Source organism: Lacerta agilis, chromosome 3 (assembly GCF_009819535.1).
Source record: "Lacerta agilis isolate rLacAgi1 chromosome 3, rLacAgi1.pri, whole genome shotgun sequence".
Taxonomy (NCBI): domain Eukaryota; kingdom Metazoa; phylum Chordata; class Lepidosauria; order Squamata; family Lacertidae; genus Lacerta; species Lacerta agilis.
In genome coordinates this window covers 58,923,686-58,940,860 of record NC_046314.1, presented here as the reverse complement: position 1 = coordinate 58,940,860, position 17,175 = coordinate 58,923,686, and the positions used below count along the sequence as shown (strand labels likewise).

Sequence of the window (17,175 nt, the reverse complement as noted above, 5' to 3'; positions counted from 1 at the left end):
CTGCTTTACCCTTTTCTCAAACTAAGCAGCCTCACAGGGCAGATGAGAGCATAAAACGGGTGCCACCTTCCAAACCTACATTATTGTTTTATTTCTTTTCATGCAGAAGAAAGGTAAAACAAATTGAGGCGGCCACAGAGGGAATTCTGGGGCAGTAGTCAAGCTTACGACATGTTCACCTACAATGTAGGAATGGGACAAGGCAGCTGTCTTAGAAAACAGGCAAGTTGCAGCTTTATGTTTCGTTTTCTGTAGTCATATTTATGATCTTTTTCCTTACTTAAAGACCTTTGGGTTGACATCTAAGGAGGCGAAACCTCTTAGAAGTCTATGGCTTTTGGCACGTGTTTTCCTATACAGGGTTAACTATTTCATCCCTAGACAGCTTCCAGCACCATAGCATAACAGTCCTTCCCCCAGTGGGGCAGAACTGCAGGAACAGCCTTCCAGTAGGAGTGTTGCTATCACATCTGGGAGGAAGAGGAAAGGTGTGATAATGGCTGTGTGACAGCACAGCCCCAACTACACAGTTGCTTGTCCCTCCTCTTGGTCAGCAACACCAATGTTCCACCAGGCAAGCTGCTCTTGCCATATCACACCATACTGCATCCACATCTAGGATGTCACTTTAAAAGTGGCTCAGAAGCCAGTGCATGTTTGATTCTCACCACAACCCTGGTGTGTCATAGAAAATGAAATGTGCACTGTGAATTTTGAAACTATCAGTTTTGGAATTTGGATCATCTGTTTTTCATGTCACGTTTTACACGAACAATTTATTGAAACAGCTCATTGATTCCCATCAATTTTTTTTTTTTTGAATTAAGGTACTTTCAAATGTCAGTCTGCCAGTTTTGGGGGCACAAAATGGTTCTATACTAAAGACATCTATGCATCTGTTGTACTCTTCAAGTACATTCTGAATGCAAGCTCTTCAATTTTCTGAACTCAAAATTGCACTGGAGTGGGAAGATGTTGATGCCACACTGAAGGTTTGTGGAAGCAGGCGCTCACTTGGGTTGTTTCCTGTCTAGCCTACTTTTGTGAAGGTGTCCATTTTGTGCTACCTTCATTCCACTGCCATTTCCCTGCGGAGAAATACTTCACTCTTTGAAAAATATGCAACATCAATATACTGAGTTTTCATATATCAGCCTGACTTAAAACAGCATTTTCAGATTTAATATACAGTATTATTTTGGGATACTTGATGTATACGCACACTGTGGTTACCACATGCTCTTGTGGGCACGAGCAAGACTAAACTGTGCTCTTAAGCAGTTAACGGCATAGGACAGACGTTGCCAGTTTCTAATTACCAGCAAATAGACAGTTACCTCATCACTTTCAAAAGATAACATTTCAGTAACTGCACTTTATATTTGTATGCCTTCAATTCATTCTCTAGTGGGTACTGCATCCAGTGTCTACTACACAATAATTTCGTACACTCTGCCCACTCTGCCCAACCATTCTCTCAGAGCCTGGCGAACTCGAATGTCAGTCACATGACAAGTCAGCTGACTGATGCAAGGGAACACAGCTGGCTGGAGAGCTGTGAAGATCTGGTCTGGAAGGGCTTGAATCTGGTTAAGAACTGTCAGTACCATGTTAGTCCATGCCTAAAACGATACAGGGAGAGAGGAAATCTGTAACTATAGCTGTGTAAAAACATCATGAAGAATATAGCTCATAATGTAAATATGAAGTAATTTCTGAAAAAACGTTAGCATCAAATTTAAGGTTCAAAACACAGCCTGACACCGAGGGCTGGTTCTATAATTAACTTTTCCACCCCAAGCAATCTTGGTTCACCATGCATATGATTCATTTCGGTAAGGCCGAGATGCATGAAGGAGTAGCTGGTGTGGCAAATATGCTAAAATGAAAAAACTAAAGAACCTGGGGTATAATGGGCTGCTCTGGCCCAGAGGTTGCAGGGGTCAGTGGGTGGGTGGGTGTGGCTGTATGGGACACCTTAATATTTTACCTCAAGTGCCCAGTGCTTAAGGCTGCCCCTGCAAGCACAAGTGTGTGTTATATTCTACAATAATGAATGTGTATTTCTGAAAGACCTGCTTTCTGCTTAATCCCAAACGAGGAAAACAACTACTACAATTGAAAGGGCATATTTTCTTCCATTTTAAGTTTCTCTGCCAGCCAGTTTTCTTACCTGTATTTGCGCCTCACCATCCCGGATGGATATGTTGAGTGAACTGACCGTTGACCCAGAGCGTGACCTCTTCTCCTGTCTCAAAATCTCTGGCCCTGCACTGAAGGAGTGCCTCATTTGGCCCTGATCAACCAGATTTTGAGGCCTTTGAGGGAGGGGGGAATCTGGCCCTCTCGTGCTTAGTGGGTCCCCTTTCTTGTCGACTTTCATCTCTTTGGCAAAAGTGGCCAGGCTATGCTGCTGTTTCCTTTTCTTATATTCTGTCATGAGCTTCGATATAGTTTTGTCTGTGGCGATGGTGTAGATTTTGTTGCCAGCGCTCTCCCACCACTCTTTTCTCCTGCCTTGGTCTTTCTTCTCTGTTCTGGGGCTCAAGGGCGGAAGCAGAAGTATATCTCCACTTCCTCCTTTGGGAGTGATGTTCTCCATCAGGGAATCCCTAATTTGGCTTTTGTCATCTTCCGAAGGGGTGTCCTTCCCAGAGAGCCCTCCGGTAGATGGGGTGGATGTTTCAGATTGGAAGGACGGAAGGATGAAGAAGGGGTCCCCTCGGAAGACCGGGAGCTCATCGGCACTGCTTTCCAAATCCAGATGCATTTGAATATAGTTGTTGCACAACTCCATGCAGAGCTTATGAAGCCTTTTGATTAACCAAGCCCAGTCTGCATTGCTGACAGGCTGGACACTCAGAGATGGCAGCCTGGCTCTCCACTGCCTCTTCTCCTTCCCCCTTGGTGGGCTTACTTGGGCCGTCTCTTCAAAAATGTCTTCGTCTTCCGAAGAGCACTGTTGGGATGAATCGGTGCTTCTTTCGTCATCTTCAAAGAGGATTTTCTTCACCTGTTCTGCGGTGATGCTTTCCTGGTTGGTCATAATAGCGCAGATCAAGGCATGGAAGTAAATGTTGAAGCTCATCGCCGACTGGCGGTACAAATTGGCAGCTCCGCCAATGCCAGAGACCTTTTTGAGCAGGCACTTCAGTCCAGTCCTCGTATCAAACTCTCTGGCTGTCCGGTAGGAATCCAGCAGCAAGTCAAAGATGACAGCCAAGTTCTGCATAGAAATGTACCTGAGGAAGCCTGCCAGTTTAGTTTCCGGTGGTTGGTGCGCAGCCTTCTCTTCAGAGTGCAAGGGCCCTTTCACAAACTCTTCCAACAAAATATCGTACAAATTCTGCAGCAGCACTTGGTGGGACAGCAGGCTCACTACAATTGTTCTGAAAGGGATACTTCATGCATCCAAAAGGTGGAAGGGGTTGGGGGAAGGAATGACAAACACACTGAGTATCTCAATAATGTTTTTAAATCACTTGAATTTATATCCTACTGCTCCTCCAAGGAACTCTAGGTGGTGAATTATATCATAATCATTATGATAGCTGCTTTCAAAAAGTTCCTCAAAACACTATCTCTGTGCTAACCTTCCTTAACCAGGTACTGTTCCAGATATTCTGGACTATAATTCCTATTATTGCTATTGGCAATGTTGATTGGGGCTGATGTGGACTGTAGTCCAGAACACCTGGAGGGCACCCAGTTGGGAAAGGCTGCTCTGGATCCATATTGTCCAGGCGACATGCACAATCCATTTTCCCCCTGCGTTCTACAATTTTGACCCAAACTGAATTTAACACTCCCTGCAAATTAAAACGTTTTTATTTATTATAATAATATGCCACCTTTCCTCCAAGGAGACATATTCCTTGACATCAAGGTTTGGGAAACCTGTGCCCCTCCACACGCCACTGGACTCTCAAGTCCCAACAGTCCTAGCCCAGATAGCCGACACTCAGGGATGATGGGAGTTGCAGTCCAGCAACACCTGAAGGGCGATAGGTTCCCCATATTTGCTTTAAAGAGTTATCCTGCAAAATCCTCCACATTTATGTTAGTCTTCCATTTATACATTAACATAATGTGTTTTGTAACATGGATAATTCGGAGGAAACTGAACAACACCCCAGGGTTTCTATAAGGGAATTTATCAGGAAAAAACTGGATGTGTACCGCACCAAAGAATACGAATGAAAGGCCAAACATTCAAGCCACAGTGGATATTTGGCCTATTTACCACCATGAATAGGTTTATAGATATGGGTCAGATGATGGTCTGGACAGTTTGCTATTCTCTATTTTGTGTGCAAGAAGAAAATAAAAGGTTAAGTCTTTGGCTGCAGTCATAAACTCAATTACCTGGGAATAAGTACTAATGAGTTACTTCGGAATAACATTGCATAGGACTGCAGCAGTAAATAGGAACACAAAGCTAGCATTTTCAGGTGGAGAATATATTATTTTGAGCATGAATGAAAACAAACAAATCGGTTTGTTCTGCATTCAGTCAGCCTTGCCATTTGTTTTCTGAGCTTGAATCTCTTCCCCTAACCCCCAGGCCTTCAATTTCTGTCCACGTCCTTGAAAAATAGATTGCTTGTCTTGTGCTGTGACACTCTCTAGTGGCTGCACTCTGGCATTCATTTTATGGGCCTCATCAAAAGTGACCCACAATAGAAATTCTGGAGGCAGAAGCTGATGTCTGTCCAAAGTGTTGTGACCCAGCTGCATGCGTACTTCAGCTCAGTGGTGCAAGTGGCTCTGGGGTTGTGTTTCCCTTTTAAAGTGCATGCAAATAATACAGTGACTTATTGAAAAGTGCCAGCATTGTGCATGGGGGCGGGAGAGCCCCCCATATTTCGTGCACTCACACAACACTGTGGTGAGGGGACTATACACATGAACTTTCTTGTAGGAGTGAAACCTCCCATTCAAAGAACATTTCAGACAGAGGATCCAGCACATCAAGAGGTTGCAGCTACAGCTGCACTGGCCCAATTTGGAGAATTGGGAGGGGGTGGAATATGTAACCTTTTAACCTAGGCAGCCGGCAAACAGCAGTTTCTTTTATTCCTGGGACTGCCTAGCTAAAATGGAATTTTCTGTGGAAGAGAATAGATATTAAATCAAGGACTTTTATTTTGCCTTTTGCATTAGGCTGAAATGCTCCCTTACCCAAGCTTCCTGTGCATTGATGGGCGGCATTTAAAAAAAAAAAAAAGAAAGGAAAGAAAGAAAATCAGATATGAAAAGAGGAACTCTACAAAAGGCCAGCACGGTTACAGAGTGTGCATGCAAGACAGGCGCAAGCAAGCAAGCAAACAAACAAACGAACAACTCACTGTTGCAGCAAGCCTTATTAACAGGGAGCAGCCATACTTTACTATGGATCAAGCTGCTAAAACAAATTAGGCAGTAAGGTCCCCTTCATACACCATCTATTTTTTATCATGGTGTTTTCTGTGTAGATACAACACGGGCAGCATGAACATTATTTTCTCTGGCTCAAGGGTGGCTGATTAGGCTATAAAATCGTTATAGCAGGAAAAACCCCAGGGGAACAATTGTAGCTCAGTGCTACAGCACATGCTTCACATGCAGAAGGAGCTCAGTTCAATCCCCTGCTCAATCCCAGGTTAGGATGGGAGAAGCCCCTGAAAATGTGGAGAGCCAGTGTCATTCAGCGTAGATGGAACAATGCTCTGACTCAATATAATGACCAAAGGCACCTTCTTCCTGTGTTCCTAATTTTCCACACTATGTGCTGCAAACCTTGTAGCAGACACTTGCTTTGCTACTGCAGTTCAGGGGGAGAAGAGGAGGCAGAAGTAACTCTAAAGAACTTCCAAAATCAGTCACAACAAGCCCTCTGGAAGGATTGGGGGTTGGCAGGGAGGGAGACAGTTTGCACAGCTGTAGAAGAGGTGGTGCATCTTCCTTTCACCCCTATTCTTGACCATCTCCCAGCCGTGAAAGAGAGACCTAACAACAACTATTAACCATGCTAGCTGAATGAACAGAGGCAGTGCAACTGATTGCCAGGCATGCAACAGAGGCAAGCATCAATTCAACATCATTTGGTAAGGCATCTGGCTACAAAACAGAGTGCTGGGGCTCGGTCTGATCCAGAAAGAGAATGCTTATATATATATATTCCTAAAATGTTGCTCACTGTTGTTACAAAATGCCTTTAATAATAATTACAGCAATTCGGATTTAAGAGCTGGTGGCTTTCTGCAATAACTGCTCGTGAAGCCATGTTTTCCTAAATATCCTTCACTTTCCCCATATACTGTGACTGGTTTGTATTCTGCATTACAGATGGGAGTCTGAGCTCTGCAATGATGGCCTGTATCTAATCCAAGCTACTGGGACCAAGGTTGAGTGTTGAACATGGCCAGTCATGGCAAGCGTTTAGCTTGAGTCAAGACTGGGATGACAGGATGAGAAAAAGTGCCCCTTGAGGGTCAGCATGGATTGCCTTTCATGCTTTGCCACGAGAAACAAATCTGCCCAGATTTAAATAGATGTGCACCTGGTCTCATGTCTTGCTTTGGCCTCTGGGGTCTTGTAATAAACATGTCATCTTACCTTTTCTGCGTATGGCCATTGGGTTTCTTGTCAGGAGGCAACTCGATGATAAGCACACAGGACTGAGCATGCTCAAACCCTTCTTTGTTGTTTGGCGTTTTGGGGGAGCACTGTGTGTCTAACATGAACACCTATAAAAACAAATAATACCAACTTGCTAAAGCCCTGAGCCAATTCAGGAAGGGGACATAACACAGCAGTAGAGCACACAATTTGCACATGTAGATGTCCCAAGTCCAGGCTCTGGAATTTCCACAGCAGAACTGTGTAAAAGGTTGAGGAGCTCGTAAACTGAATCTATTCACAACACAGAGCAGGCAACAGGGGGTTAGATGGGTTGAAGGCCTCATTTGGTACAAGGCAGTTCTTTATATAGTCATACCTCATGTTACATTTGCTTCATGTTGCGTTTTTTCAGGTTGCATCCCGCGGTGACCCGGAAGTACCGGAAATGGTTACTTTCGGGTTTCACCGCTCACGCATGTGCAAAAGTGCTAAATCGTGCTTCATGCATGTGCACAAGCGCCAAATCGCACCACACACCTGTGCAGATACGGCGCTTCAGGTTGCGGGGTTTTCATGTTGCGAACGGGCCTCCAGAACGGATCCCGTTCGCAACCAGAGGTACCACTGTATATCCTTAACCCAGGATTGTAAATGGAATTCTAAAAGTGGCAACACCCAGCACAGCAAGTGACCCTCTCTGCCCAGATAAACCCACTACTGAGTTAAATAGTTTCATGTGAGGGGGAAAAGGAAGGCTAGGTTTCATTACAAAAAGGTTTCATGGTCCAGCCCATCCAAAGATTATCAACTCGGCAAGAGAAGAAGCATTCACTAAACGGAGGTGCATCAGGCCTAGCCATCTTAAAATGCTTAATTAATGTTGGCATCAATACCTGACTGTTCCTTAATTGAAATTGTATAAAAAGACAGCTTAAAACAATTAAGAAATCTCACCATGAACTGTTTGTAAAAGCAAAACCCACAGGAAACAATCCAGTCATAGTTAAGCATGCAAATCCAACTGATTACTGTAGAAGTGTTCAGCCTGCACCAGTGCCTAGGTTTAACTTAATATGCATTTTGCTCATTATCTCTCTCAAAGTCTTTACCTGTTGAGCCATGGCCCGTATTCTCCAATATTCAGCTTCAGCACTAGGAGAGAGGGACGGGGCTGCCACTTTCACCTCACAGGCATCCCCACTGAAGTTTTCAGAGCCGCTGTGGAAATAGCCCAACAGATTCTGCAGAGAAACAGCATCAGATGTTCAGTGTGTATTCTGAATGCTAAGCAGCCAATAGGGTTGATTTAAATAAAAGATTGTGCTAGGTTATATTAAGCCATGGGTAGGCAAACTAGGGCCCAGGGGTCGGATCCAGCCCAATTGCCTTCTAAATTTGGCCCGTGGGAGGTATGGTAATCAGCATGTTTTTACATGAGTAGAATGTGTGCTTTTATTTAAAATGCATCTCTGGGTTATTTGTGGGGCATAGGAATGTGTTCATCCCCCCCCCCAAAAAAATATAGTCCGGCCCCCCAAAAGGTCTGAGGGACAGTGGACCAGCCCCCTGCTGAAAAAGTTTGCTCACCCCTGGCTCACATCAGTTTCTTTCTCTCTCACACACATACCTAATTGATGAACCTGGTGTACTTTCATCATCATGTTCTTTTAACTTATTTTTTTTAAAAAGCTGACTTGTGTGTTATTTTTCTAAAGTGCTCACTAGTGACAGTCTGGAAGTGCCCACTAGAATGCGTTGTGCACAGGTTGTACCCCATTTATTTGATCACCTTAAGTGTGTGTGGAGCTAACTTCAAGCTCCTGCTGAAATGTTTTTTTCCATATGAGTAGAGACCACAAGTCATCAAAATTTATGTGATGGTTGAGCCGCTTTCCCAAAGTGCTGTCATTGCAGAAATCTTGCTGGCTGCTTATACATCATCCACACAGAGATGCTAGTTCAAACAACCAATGCTCCCCCCCTCCAAGGTGTTGGCTGTCTAAGTAATCATAGATGAGAGCAACAGTCTAAGAAAATAGTAGCCGCATATTAGCAGGGATGCTTGCTGCACCCAGTGAAATGCAAGTTATACCTTCACTGGTTCAAGAGTTGCTGAGAAGGCATCCTGCAGCGCACAGCATGCCAGCCTCCACATTTCTTCTGTAAAAACAGGACCAGCTGTCACTAGAACATATCTATAGATAAGGGAAAAGACCATGAAGCAGATAACCAGCCAATAACCATTTCACAACATGATTGCAAAACTGGGATTAGCTCAAAAGCCAAAACGGCTTTTCTTATTGATGTAGATCTATGTGAAGAGCCAAGGGAAGCCCAAGCTTAGATCAAGGCACCTTGGAACACCACTTGAACATGCTCTGTTTGCACTTCCTGTGTAATGTTTGAAGGAGTAACCAATGCATTTCTCTCCATACTTGAAGTACAAAGGGAAGTGACGCAGTAATGTCTGAAAGTGCTTCCAAAGCCGCAGAGTTATCGGGTAGACAGGTGATTTCAAAGTCTGATCTTTGAGTTGGCAAAGAATACTTTTCTGTCATTTTCTGCAGAAGCCTTTAGAACCCATACCTTCTTTAACTAGAGGTAATTTTAACTTTCACATTAGTATTTCATGTCTAATTGTGTGCCCCCCCCAAAAGGACCTGTGAGGTTTAGTGTTATGTGCAAACTGGACCTATGTGTAAAATGAATATAGAAATGAAAGCCATATTACCTGATACAGGAGCACCCAACTCTAGAGATGGATTCTGTGGGTTCTGCCACACAAGCTACCAGTAATTTGAAGAGGTCTCTGAGCATTGTGTTGATCATATTCTCATAGCCGATATCTAAAGAGGAAATTAGGCTGTTGGCTTTGATATTAACCACAATTTAATAGAATTACAACACAGAGGAACTACTGCATTTTTAGAAATAAATGCACCCAGCATCTTCTTCATGCACGATCTCGCTGCCCTCTGACCTGGTTATAAACTGGGATATTGCTAATACTCTAGTCAGGATAATTAGAGCTACTTTTGCTTTTGTGCAGTGGGATAATACCAGATGATGTTCTGATCTGTTACAGTTTTACAGTACTATTTTTTCTTATTTATCTTGTTCATATTCATATATTGCTAGATTATTTAAAAAAAACAACCTCAAAGAAGCGTGCATGCACACGAAAGCTCATACCAAGAACAAACTCAGTTGGTCTCTAAGGTGCTACTGGAAAGAATTTCCTATTTTGTTTCCTATTTTGTTTCGACTATGGCAGACCAACACGGCTACCCACCTGTAACTAGAACCTCAAAGCAGTTTACTATAATGCTGTGGCATTTAGTACTGGGGAAAAACTTTTGCCCCTGTTCAGCTGGGATGCTTAGTTACATGTTTCCTCTTCAGAGTAGTGTTTGGATCACTGCCTCGACTCATCTGTCTGTGCTTTAGTCAATGTATTCCTTGTCATGCAGATATCCACGGTGGTGTGTACCTTATAATCACAGATGATTTGGGGGTTGGAGAGAATGTTTGGTTGGTACTGGAGGCTCAAAACCTAATTTGGGAATCAAATCCCGTTCTTAAATGCACTGTGAATGGGTGTCTTTGAAATCTTCATATAAACAGAGCAAGGACAGCTGAGTCGTTTCACTTTTCACTGGAGAAATAAACAAACATTCCAGTGTATATATGCAAAGCTCACACTTTTTAAAAACTCTACAATCTTTTCTCTCTTCTAAAATAGTAGTTCATCCATGTTTAAAAGGTCCTGATCACACTGCAATAGTTAATGCCAAAACTAAAGTTTGCCTACAAGGGTATGGTTAGAATGGGTTGCAGCATATAAGACTACATAAAATCACCTGAATGAATGAAACCCTGAATGTGCTCCACTACTAGTTCACAAGAAAGGCCAATTGCATGCTTGAAATTGGCAGATGCCACATCCCAGTAAGAATGGTCGCCGTGACTGCGATGAAGCCAAAGGGACATTGTAGGGAGCAGGAGGTGAACAACTGCATAAATACCAAATCCAGGGCCTAGAGAATAAAAACACAAGACAGGTAAATATTTTGAGCCTTCAAAGAGATGCTTAGGGCTAACTCAGGCCAATACATCCTATATACTCATGGTGGATTCCCTTCCTTGAGACTGACCAGAGAACGAAGATGCACTGCAAGGAGGGTTTCCCTTACAACTGTGCAGTAGTATATGGAACTTCACCTGCCATTTGCATAGCTTCTTTCATAATTGGCATGCCAGTAATTTACTGGCAGCTTCTCATATTACAATTTCCCCTTTTAAAAAGCCCCATGTATAATGCCTGCACATTTAACATGGAAGTCAACACTCAGGTAACATCTCTAGGATACACTTGTGTATTTTCCTACCTGTGGGTTTGCTACTTTATTAACAGATCTATAAATAGCAGGCATGGTTCCCCCCACCCCAGAGTGACATATAATTCTTATTATTCAAAAAGTGAACTCCTATTCATGTTGAGGAAGTCTAAAAGGCCATTCACTGTTAATAACTCATAAGCGAATTGTCCCCCTTAAAAATCAAATTGCCCAGCTTCCTGTGTCCTTGTTACAAAATACAACAAAGTATAACAATTCTAAAATGTTAACAGCAATAAATCAACTAGATGTGTTTGGGGTGATACAAAAGTGCCATTGAGAGTCTGTTTGCTCAGCTGATGTTGCAGCCATCAAGTGGTCATGGAGGCAGCCATGTGTCGTCCCCCCCCCCCAAATATTTCCCCTTTGGAGTGATGGAATGCCATCAAGCTCTGCTGCGCCCAGGGGGACTTGCACCAAGTTCGTCCAAGGTGTGTGGTGATAAGCAGCCTCATGCAATAGGTGGGCATGCTGTAGGCAGGTGGGTGCCATTTCAAAAGGTTTAAAGAAAAAAACTTGTATTCCAGGGGAGCAGAGGCAGGGCACAACCCTCAGAGCACTTTGCAGGTAGTACTTTAAACACTGTGTTTCCAGGCAGTTCAAATGGATTCTCTATTAAAAATCTGCCTGGAGATGGGATGGGATGGACTTTAATGAGCCCGCCCACCCCTGCTCTGACCCAGGGGTAGGAATCCTACACTTTGGTAGTACACGTTACAGCCGCATCTGTTCCAACTCTACAGACAGAGACTCTCACCTAAGAGATCTACAGCAAACCTTTTTAGAACTAAAATATCCACCTGATGAAGTTAAACAACAGATCGACAGAGCCAGACTGATACCCAGAGAGAACTTGCTGCAAGACAGACCCAAAAAAGAAAATAACAGAACACCACTAGTCATCACATACAGCTCCCAAGTTAAAACAGTACAACGCATCATCAGAGATCTACAACCTCTCCTAGACAATGACAGTTCTCTTTCTCAAGCTCTGGGAGGAAGACCCTTCATCGCATACAAACAGCCACCCAATCTCAAACAGCTCCTCACCCACAATAATACAAAAACAGGACTCAACATGGACACTGGTACCAGAGCCTGCAATAAACCCAGATGCCAACTTTGCTGCCACATAAACCCGGATAACACCATTACTGGTCCCAACAACATCAAACACACCATCTCAGGACTATTTAATTGCTCATCTTCCAACATTGTGTATGCAATCAAATGCCAACAGTGCCCTTCAGCTCTCTATATTGGACAAACAGGCCAAACCCTACGCCAAAGGATAAATGGACATAAATCTGATATCAGGAATCACAAGACAGAGAAACCAGTAGGAGAACACTTCAATCTCCCAGGACATTCTATAAAAGATCTCAAAGTAGCTGTCTTAATACAAAGAAATTTCAGAAATAGACTGGAAAGAGAAGTGGCTGAATTGCAACTAATCACCAAACTTAAAACCATGGAGAAACCTGGTTTGAACAAAGACATTGGATTCTTATCTCATTATACATAACAAAGCCATCTTTAGCCATCTTTCCCTGCCAGACTAATTGCAGCCGTTTAGAGTCGTCAACAGGTTTTCCACACTTATCAGCCTATCACCCATTCCCACCACCCTTCTGAGTAATACCCCTCCCCACTCCCCCACTATATTTAAGGATCTGGTGACTTCTGTTTCAGTGTATCTGAAGAAGTGTGCATGCACACGAAAGCTCATACCAGGAACAAACTCAGTTGGTCTCTAAGGTGCTACTAGAAAGAATTTTCGATTTTGTTTTGACTTTGGTAGTAGTCAGTAAATTCAAACCAATTACCTGGCGTTTTGGTAACATCTCTCAATAGTTCAAAGAGCAAATCCAGGGTGGGAGGCTGATGCTGACGGGGGCAGTTGGAAATGGCAGTTGTCAACTCTTCAAGCAGAATGATCCAGACATTAATAAGGCCTAGGAAAACCAAACCAAACCGCATGTGAGAAGCTATGTGTAGCATAGGTTTTCTGTTGTGGAATTTATTTTGCTAGGTTCCCAGTTCCTGCCCCATTTCTCTTCCGTTTTTCTTTTATAAGTGCTTGAGAGATGCTGATCACTTGGTTCAATCTTCCTGACAGATTTTACTGATTGTTTTAATGTATTCCTATTGTTTTAGCCTTGCATTTCATTTTACTTCTCTCTTCGTACATGGCAACAATATTTTTGAATGGTGGGATTATAAATTATTTAAAACAAAATAAAAAATAAAAAAATCCTTCCAGTAGTAGCTTAGAGACCAACTAAGTTTGTTATTGGTATGAGCTTTCGTGTGCATGCACACTTCTTCAGAAACCTGAAGTGGTATCTGAAGAAGTGTGCATGCACACAAAAGCTCATACCAATAACAAACTTAGTTGGTCTGTAAGGTGCTACTGGAAGGAATTTTTTATTTTTTATTTTGTTTCGACTACGACAGACCAACATGGCTATCTACCTGTAACATAAATTATTTAGATATATAAATGTGTAAATGTACAGAATGTAGGTGAGGGGGATGCACCCTTTTTGTGGGGTGGTGGTGTCTTGTTGAAGACTGCATTATTGAGGTGAAACTATCCATGAGTTGACTCTCCCAGAACAGGGTATGATCACAGCATATATAAGCATACAAAAAGGTGAAGATGTAAAATCACACGTCATCGCTGTCACAGGTGCATTATGCCTGTGGGGAAGGGGCAAACCATAGAAATAAACACAGGAGATTTGTATTGGGTTGAAACAGGCCACAACTTTCATTCATTACAGATGCAAGTAGGTTTTGGCCCAAGGCATTGGGTATGCATCTAGTATTAAGCAACTGTTTGATGAACAGGATGGGGCTGACCCAGAGCTTGGCGGGGGGTTGCTCCTGACATGGATCAGGAGCTGCGATTCCACTCAGGCTGCCATTGGGAGGGGTGTTATGGTCCATCGGCCCTGTGTGGACTCCCAAACAGAGACATCCCCTGGACCAACTGGATAAAGCATAGCAAGGTCCTCACTCTCGCCTGCCCACTCATCTTCTGGCAGGTCACTTACAGCCTGGGTGGGTGGGTGGTGAATCCTATGACAATCTCCCAAGAAGGTGACTACCTGAGGCTGTCCTCTTAAATACAGCAGGGGTGGGCCTAGTTCAGCCCCCTGCCCCGGGTCCTGTTTGGCAGGCCTTCCTAAGAAGCTAGAAGGGAAGATACCAGGCCACACAGGAAGAAGACAGCCCCTGGGTCTGGGCTGTGGCTGTAGCAAAATCTGCTCCCACAGAGTCCCAGGTGAAGAAGCCCCATTTGGTAAGTGCTATTTAAGGACGTTCCTCTTTAGGATCACAACAGTAATTTTGCTTACCTGTGTCATCATCAAAATCAGAAAGGACACACTCAATGCCATCTTCACTGCTTGCGGATCGTTCTTGTATTCTTTGGGGTAAGTTAGCAAGTTTCCCACTGAGAAAAATAGGCTTCAGGGGCATTTTGTAGATTTTGGCAAGCAACTAAAAAGGGAGAGAAATGATGAGACTACTCTGCAGTATGCACTGGCATGAGAGTTTCAGAGCTACATGTTGTAGAACATTCATACAGACAATGATTTGGCTAAAATAGTTTGATATTCCTGCAGGAAAGGGTTTGTGTGCCCAGGGACTTGGTCTGGGCTTTTGCTTCAGGCTTCAATGCTACACTCAGAAATGTGGGAGTAACCCCAGGAAACAGAAGGATAACGTGGTGTGTGGTTGCTAAAGATAATGTAATCAAGCCACTCCCATATGGGCATGAGACACCACATATCTATCATGCAGGGTGTCTGTCTTTTTCTGGTCATGTTGATTTAATGTACACAGGACCTGATCAAAACCTGAGCATGGAAGTATCTTAAGATTCCTGGCCCTGTATTTACAAATACAGTGGTACCTTGGGTTCTGTCAGGTCTGCTTTGGGTTGCTCACGAGTAAGCAGGCATGAGTCCGAACTGTCTTTTAACAGTTTTATTGTGCAAACTACCGTATTTACAGTGCAGAGTGCTGAAAAACATGACCGTATCAGTTGCTAGCAGAATCAGGGAGTGGTCCTTTCTGGCAGGGACCCCAACATAAGAGTTTCGGTATCCGAAATCTCCGCCTCCCCTCCCTGCATTTCACCCCTCTGCGCATGTGGGGCGACGGAAATGGCATGTCTTCCTCCTCGCCTGCTGAGCGAGGGGGGTGCAGGGTCTCTCCAGCATCCCCAAAGCCTTTGCTCTCAAGCCCCTGAGCTGCATGCCCCTCCCCACTAGAGACATCGCTGCTTCCTCCGCTGGAAGAGGAGAGGCTGCTGGTCAGGTGGGGCCGGGGCTCTCTGTAGCATCCAGAGACCCCTTCCACCACTCTGCGCTGAGCTGGGGACAGTTTCCTGACAGGTTCTGAATTTAATTTGTTCCAGAGGTCCGTTCTTAACCCGAAACTGTTCTTAACCTGAGGCATGCTTTCACTAATGGGGCCTCCTACTGCCGCTGAACTGCCAGCACGTGATTTCAGTTCTCATCCTGGGGCAAAGTTCTCAACCCGAAGTACTACTTCCGGGTTAGCAGAGTTTGTAACCTGAGGTGTTTGTAACCTGAGGTACCACTGTATTGTCTTGGCAACTCTGTAAACAAGCACTTGCCTTAACACCTTCGGTGAGTAACAGTTACCTCCAGGCAGCCAGGTTTTGTGCCATCATGTGATCTCTCTCTCTCTCTTTCTTCCAGCAAAACAGAGACAAGCCCAGCAGCTGTTAGTAGCCCAATCACTTTGCTATGTTTTCTCAGTAAGAGGAGGGATGGGAAAAGCTGTTGCCACTGTGTTTAAACACTTGCACGTCTTCTGATTTGGCAGAAGAAAGAGCACAGAAATTGGTAACTGCATCATCTGTGCTCCCTGTGGCAAGAGAGAGAATAGACTACATTGCCAGAATGCCAGAAACCTCAAAGATTTGCTATGTGTCTCGGCCGCCCAGAGCGGCTGAGGCAACCCAATCAGATGGATTGCATATTATTAGTATTAGTATTCTTAGCCTGGAATGCTCCACTTGAAATTGCATGCTGCTGTATAGTCATTTGTAAGAGGCTCACCATGAGGCTCGGGGCTTTTCTGCATGCTGCAGTGACCAACCTGTTTACACAAGAAAGAGCCGCTACAGGGAGCCTCTACCCCTTTGTGGATGCCATTTCAAGCAGCTTTTAGCATCCTTGCACTCACCTGAGAACACCGCCTGAGGTAATCAAGAGCAGGAAGGCACAAGTCTGTAGACATGGATCCGGATCCTGGCACACCATCCCCAACCTCCTTGCAATCTGCCTCCCCTGGGAGGGAAGAAAGAAAACGTCTAAGCAGAACACAATGCTGCTCTGAACGCTCTTAATTACTATGACCCTGAATGGTGATTGTGGAATCCAGAGGGATTCACTAATTCACAAAATGCACACAGCAGTTATGAGGAATAACTCGCAGAGCAGGATGAAGAAATGTCTCGGTGAAAATGTTAGACATAGTATGTTCAATCCTGCCTGCACAGAGGGATTCTATTGTAGGGCCATCCCACTCCCCATGTCATATATTTCCATGCTCTATACAGATGGCCAGAATGATCACTTCAAAGTTGGCCCTTTTGTGCCTCATTTCTATTGAAGCATCCAGCGACCCCACACCCCAGCTGCAGTTTTGTACTCTTATTTTTTTTTTAAAGAAGAATTTATTAACATTTTCATAATACAACACATACCCAGACCCACACCTACAAATACAAAACAAATACAAATACACATAATGCCAGGATTCTTCTTCTTGTTTGTATACCTTACAAAAAAAAATTCTATTTCTGAATCTTGACGTTTGACTTCCCCCGCCTTTTCACCTTCGGTTTTAAATCCATATTTTACTTTCTTAACAACTTTTCTCTATAAATTTTTTTTAACTTCAATTAAAGATAACACAATTCTCTTAATCATCCTATTATAACATAAATCTTAGCAGAATATTCTTATAAAAACTAAACTTATTTCTTCTGTCCTTTATCATGCTGCTTTTAACTTAAAATCCAATATCTCCTTGCTTATTCAAAATAAACTTATAATTAACAAACTTCACTCTCCGATTTCAGATACCATAACAAACCATTTGGGTTTTACATTTAATACTTCATCCCACA

The 17,175-nt window shown here is 43.6% G+C and overlaps 1 protein-coding gene across 1 annotated transcript in view; it reads right to left on the bottom strand.

The window, feature by feature from the left end:
- Window positions 1-829: 829 nt before the first annotated feature.
- The window catches only part of ARFGEF3 (ARFGEF family member 3), a 72,784-nt gene continuing 56,438 nt past the window's right edge, over window positions 830-17,175 (bottom strand). Inside the window, exons 25-34 of the mRNA XM_033143877.1 lie at window positions 16,227-16,330; window positions 14,363-14,507; window positions 12,827-12,955; window positions 10,464-10,640; window positions 9,335-9,449; window positions 8,696-8,798; window positions 7,713-7,844; window positions 6,598-6,728; window positions 2,174-3,401; window positions 830-1,622 (exon numbers count right to left, since the gene is read on the bottom strand). Of these exons, the coding sequence (XP_032999768.1) occupies window positions 1,431-1,622; window positions 2,174-3,401; window positions 6,598-6,728; window positions 7,713-7,844; window positions 8,696-8,798; window positions 9,335-9,449; window positions 10,464-10,640; window positions 12,827-12,955; window positions 14,363-14,507; window positions 16,227-16,330 (2,456 nt within the window). The 3' untranslated portion in view covers window positions 830-1,430. The remainder of the gene's footprint in view (window positions 1,623-2,173; window positions 3,402-6,597; window positions 6,729-7,712; window positions 7,845-8,695; window positions 8,799-9,334; window positions 9,450-10,463; window positions 10,641-12,826; window positions 12,956-14,362; window positions 14,508-16,226; window positions 16,331-17,175) is intronic.